Source organism: Pelobates fuscus, chromosome 8 (assembly GCF_036172605.1).
Source record: "Pelobates fuscus isolate aPelFus1 chromosome 8, aPelFus1.pri, whole genome shotgun sequence".
In the NCBI taxonomy this organism is placed as follows: domain Eukaryota; kingdom Metazoa; phylum Chordata; class Amphibia; order Anura; family Pelobatidae; genus Pelobates; species Pelobates fuscus.
The window spans coordinates 166,355,787-166,361,416 of NC_086324.1; the positions used below are offsets into that span (position 1 = coordinate 166,355,787).

Here is a 5,630-nt window from a genome sequence, read left to right on the forward strand (position 1 = left end):
GTTTGGTTGGAACCGTTTGGCCATGATGTATTCTTGCATATCTGCCATGATCCTGTCGAAGGTCTCTTGGGGTGGTGTGGTTGGGTACAGTGCCATCCAGCTCCTGAACTCTTTCTGAAATTCTGTTTGCTCTTCCTGCATTGGAGGTGCTGCAGCAGCCTCTGCTCTGTCTCCTTCCATGAGCTCAGCAATAAGGGTAGCCTTTGTCTTGTTGCTGGCTATTGTTCCCCTTGCCTCTAGTAATTCCTTCAGTGTACTCCGTTTCAAAAGTGCATAATTCGTTTCCATTCACCGGCTGTTCGTGTGATTCCACTTATTCCTGAACTCCGGTTTCATCCGAATGGTTGTTTCACGAATTGTTGTTTCTTTTCCTCTGCTCGCATCAATCCCTGCCAAACGCTGCTTTGCTGTGTGGTTTGAATCCCGTCGCTTGCCACCAATTGTAGCGGAGTAGTAGTATTATCCACGGTAACTCTGCTGGTAGACAGGATAAAGCAGGTAAAATGTAGGTAAAATGCTGGTAGCGTAGTTAAAATCCTTTTCTCCCAAAAACTAGACGACACATAGCTTGGATGTTAAAACACTGGCATCTCACCAGGCTGAGTCAAACTCTTTAATGATTACAGCTTCCTTTAAGCACAGACCTCCGCAGGGGGGTCTGCATTCCACACAATACACTTCCCTTAGTCCCAGGCAGGAGGGGGTTGGGTTACAGATAGCCATCTCCTGCCTTAGGAGATACCAAGCAGTACACAGGGATACACTTAACATCACATTACATTCAGGGGAGGTTACACTTTAAGTGGCTGCTTTGGCCACAGATAGGAATAGCAATGCAGTAATAGCAAGATATATACAAGGACATTTTGTAAGTGGCTAGGTTTGCCACACATACCAACCTGCTCCATACCAACCTGCTCCAGACTTACCTTCAACCCTGCTCCATACCAACCTGCTCCATACCAACCTGCTCCAGACTTACCTTCAACCATGCTCCATACCAACCTGCTCCAGACTTACCTTCAACCCTGCTCCATACCAACCATGCTCCATACCAACCTGCTCCAGACTAACCTTCAACCCTGCTCCATACCAACCTGCTCCAGACTTACCTTCAACCCTGCTCCATACCAACCTGCTCCAGACTTACCTTCAACCCTGCTCCATACCAACCTGCTCCATACCAACCTGCTCCAGACTTACCTTCAACCCTGCTCCATACCAACCTGCTTCATACCAGCCTGCTCCATACCAACCTGCTCCAGACTTACCTTGCCCATACCAACCTGCTCCATACCAACCTGCTTCATACCAACCTGCTCCATACCAACCTGCTCCAGACTTACCTTCAACCCTGCTCCATACCAACCTGCTCCAGACTTACCTTCAACCCTGCTTCATACCAACCTGCTCCATACCAACCTGCTCCAGACTTACCTTCAACTCTGCTCCATTCCAACCTGCTTCATACCAACCTGCTCCATACCAACCTGCTCCAGACTTACCTTCAACCCTGCTCCATACCAACCTGCTCGATACCAACCTGCTCCATACCAACCTGCTCCAGACTTACCTTCAACCCTGCTCCATACCAACCTGCTCGATACCAACCTGCTCCATACCAACCTGCTCCATACCAACCTGCTTCATACCAACCTGCTCCATACCAACCTGCTCCAGACTTACCTTCAACCCTGCTCCATACCAACCTGCTCCAGATTTACCTTCAACCCTGCTCCATACCAACCTGCTCCAGACTTACCTTCAAACCTGCTCCATACCAACCTGCTCTATACCAACCTGCTCCAGACTTACCTTCAACCCTGCTCCATACCAACCTGCTCCAGACTTACCTTCAACCCTGCTTCATACCAACCTGCTCCATACCAACCTGTTCCAGACTTACCTTCAACTCTGCTCCATTCCAACCTGCTTCATACCAACCTGCTCCATACCAACCTGCTCCAGACTTACCTTCAACCCTGCTCCATACCAACCTGCTCGATACCAACCTGCTCCATACCAACCTGCTCCAGACTTACCTTCAACCCTGCTCCATACCAACCTGCTCGATACCAACCTGCTCCATACCAACCTGCTCCATACCAACCTGCTTCATACCAACCTGCTCCATACCAACCTGCTCCAGACTTACCTTCAACCCTGCTCCATACCAACCTGCTCCAGACTTACCTTCAACCCTGCTCCATACCAACCTGCTCCATACCAACCTGCTTCATACCAACCTGCTCCATACCAACCTGCTCCAGACTTACCTTCAACCATGCTCCATACCAACCTGCTCCAGACTTACCTTCAACCCTGCTCCATACCAACCTGCTCCATACCAACCTGCTCCAGACTTACCTTCAACCCTGCTCCATACCAACCTGCTCCAGACTTACCTTCAAACCTGCTCCTAACAATAACCTGCTCCACCCTTACCTATACTTAAAACCAGCCTGTGTCTGTAACCAGCCTGCCTCTGTTACCAGCCTGCCTTTAAAACCAACCTGCCTTTGTATCAACCCTACCTGGAGATCAGACTTTCTTTATTTGCAAGTATCCTGTTTTGTGGCATATTGCCTAAAGTCTGTTTTCCCTCAAATTGCATGATATGTCTAAAAACACTAATAAAGTACCTGAAGTAAACTCTGGCATAAGTCTCCTATCTGACCTGCACAAGATCATGACACACGCCCATGTCTTGATAAAGTCTCTTACAGAGAAGAAACACGTAGACTGTGGGTGGGGTTTGTACAGTCTCTACACGTTTTTTTGATCATTCCACTTTCAGTTCTTGGTGGCCTTTTTTTTGAAGACTTTGGCCGCTGCTACGGAGTCACGGAGCAGGTCCTGGTTATATATCAGGGTCAGCTGTTTGTTTGCCAGAACTGTGAGTGCGGATCTGGGTGGAGCTCACCTGAGGACAGAGTGATTGTGGTCGGCAGGACGGAGATCTTAGAGTACATCTCTAAAACATTTCTCCATTCAAGGGTATTTGAGGAGCCGTCTGGATTACACTGCACTGCTTGCATTTTCCGCATATCTCTTTTTCTTCATTTTGTTTTTATTTTACGTGCCATCATTCTTTATAGCACTGCTTGCTGGCTGTTGATCAGTGTCTTATATCTTTGATCTATTCTGTTGCCTTTGGTAGTATTCTACGTAGTTTATGTAAACCTTTTCTTTTATTTATCTTTCTTTCTGTTGGTGTTACTTTTTAATGTGCCATTGACTGAGTATCACTGTGATTATTTTAGTAACTAATTAACTAACAGCATGGCAAAGTTCACAATGACGTATTACCCACACCCAGTGACTGCAAGAGTTTCATTTCTCTTTGCTATTTTTCAGGATGGCGTCCGCAGATCTAAGAGAGGAACTGAACTGTTCTATCTGTCTGAATATTTACACGGATCCCGTAATGCTGAGCTGCGGACATAACTTCTGCCGTGTCTGTATCGGGAATGTGCTGGATACACAGGAGGGAGCAGGAGTTTATGCCTGTCCTGAGTGCAGAGCAGAGTTTGAGGAGCGTCCTGTTTTGCAAAGGAACTTGAAGCTTTGCAACATAGCAGAGTATTTTCTTTCTGCGCAGCCAGAAAAAGAGGATTCTGGGATATTCTGTACTTACTGCGTTCACACTCCTGTACCTGCAGCTAAGACATGTCTGCTCTGTGAGGCTTCCCTGTGTGACGTCCACCTGAGTGTACATAGCAAGTCTGCCGAACATGTCTTAACTGACCCTATTTCTTCCCTGGAGAACAGAAAATGCTCCGTCCACAAGGAGCCCCTGAAATATTACTGCTCTCAGGACGCAACCTGTGTCTGTGTGACATGTATGATTTTGGGGGATCACAAGGGACATCAAGTTTATCCAGTAAATGAGGCATCTGGGCAGGAGAAGGAGAAAATTATAATTTTTTTGGAGAAATTGACCTTAAATCTGGAGGAAACGGAGCAAAAACTACAGAACCTCCAGAAGCGCAAGAGTTACGCACAAGATAAAGCCGATAATGTAACAGAGAAAGTCAGTGCTATTTTTCGTGATATCAGGGAACAGCTGGAATCCTTAGAGAAGCGAGCCCTGAGTGAGATCTCCCGGCAGGAAGAGCAGATCTCACTCCGAGTCTCAGAACTCATTCAGCAGCTGGAAATAAAGAAGGAGGACCTTACCAGGAAGATGGGTCACATTGAGGAGCTGTGTAACATGACGGACCCACTAACTGTCTTACAAAGATGGCAAGCAGACAGCGCTGACTTTAATGAGACAGAAAAAGAATATCACATGGAAAGAGCAAGATTTGACGAAACATTTAATGCTATAGGGAATCTGGATAAGGTTCTGATCTCATTGAACTTGCAGCATGAACTAAATGATATCATCGCTGATGTAACTGAAAAGAATGGGCTCCAAAAGCCATCGGCTTCAGAGCTAGTATTAGATGTAAACATGGCTGCTAATGATATATATGTGACAAATGATTCCTATCCTACTGTTGAATACTTCAATAACGCATCAAGACCCAGTACATTTCAGGATTTCTCAGGTCAACATTACTGGGGACAGAGATCAATGACATGGGACTCTATAACAGGGATAGAGTTGGGCACAAATTCGGTCTGAGCATTTCAAGGCACAGGATCCATCCCACTATCAGGGGTGGGGGTCATAGATGGAGAGTGTTGTGTCAGCACCAAAGACACATACCTCACCAAAGTAAGCATTGCAAATGTTTCCCAACATTCGAAGGTATGGAATCGGAATGGGGGGGCCTTCACAGAGGGAACTGATGGACATCACATCACAGGTGACGCCCATAAATGGTCATAAGTGGAATGCCAGTGGACAAAAGAGGAGCAGGGTTGGGAGAGGGTGTGTTATGCTTGTGAATGGAGAGGCCTTCTGTGGTTTTGTTTGTATTTTAGAGCTGCTTGTGAAGTTGCATGTGTGGGGTAGGCTGCTTGTAGTGTTGTGTGTGTAAGGAGTCTGCCTGCAGAAATATGTATGCAGGGAAGTCCTGCTTTTGGGGTTTCATGTGCTGCATGAGGTTTTATGTGATAGTGGGCTGATAGTGGCATAGTGTGTGTATAAGTGCTGTAGTGTGTCTGTGTGGAAGGGGATAGGGGCTTTAGTGTCTGTGTGGGAGGGATAGGGGCTGTAGTTTGTTTGTGAGGGGAATAGGGCCTTTAATGTATGTGCAGGGGTTAGAATCTATAGTGTGTGTATAGGGAATTATTAGCTGTAGTGTATGTGTGGGGGCATATAGGCTGTAGTATGTGTGGACGATATGGACTTTAGTGTATGTCGGGGTAGTTGATGTGGTATTTGTGGGGATAGTTGATGTGGTATTTGTGGGGATAGTTGATGTGGTATTTGTGGGGATGGGTGCTGTAATATGTGGGGGATAAGGGTTGCAGTGTATGTGCAAGGATTATAATCTGTTGTGTGTGTGTGTGTGTAAAGGGCATTATTAGCTGTTGTGTATGTGTGGGGGCATATGGGTTGTAGTGTATAAGAGATAGGGGTGTTATATTTGTGGGCAATAAGGACTGCAGTGTATGTACAGGATAGGGGCTGAAGTGTATGGACAGACAGGGGCATTAGTGTGAGGGATAAGAGCTGT

At 46.5% G+C, this 5,630-nt stretch overlaps 1 protein-coding gene across 1 annotated transcript; it reads left to right on the top strand.

Moving 5' to 3' along the window:
• Positions 1-3,337: 3,337 nt before the first annotated feature.
• Positions 3,338-5,039, top strand: LOC134571976 (E3 ubiquitin/ISG15 ligase TRIM25-like). Its single transcript, XM_063430711.1, has one exon. The coding sequence runs from the start codon at positions 3,359-3,361 to the stop codon at positions 4,628-4,630; it is 1,272 nt and encodes a 423-aa protein (XP_063286781.1). The 5' UTR covers positions 3,338-3,358; the 3' UTR covers positions 4,631-5,039.
• The last annotated feature ends 591 nt before the right edge of the window (positions 5,040-5,630 follow it).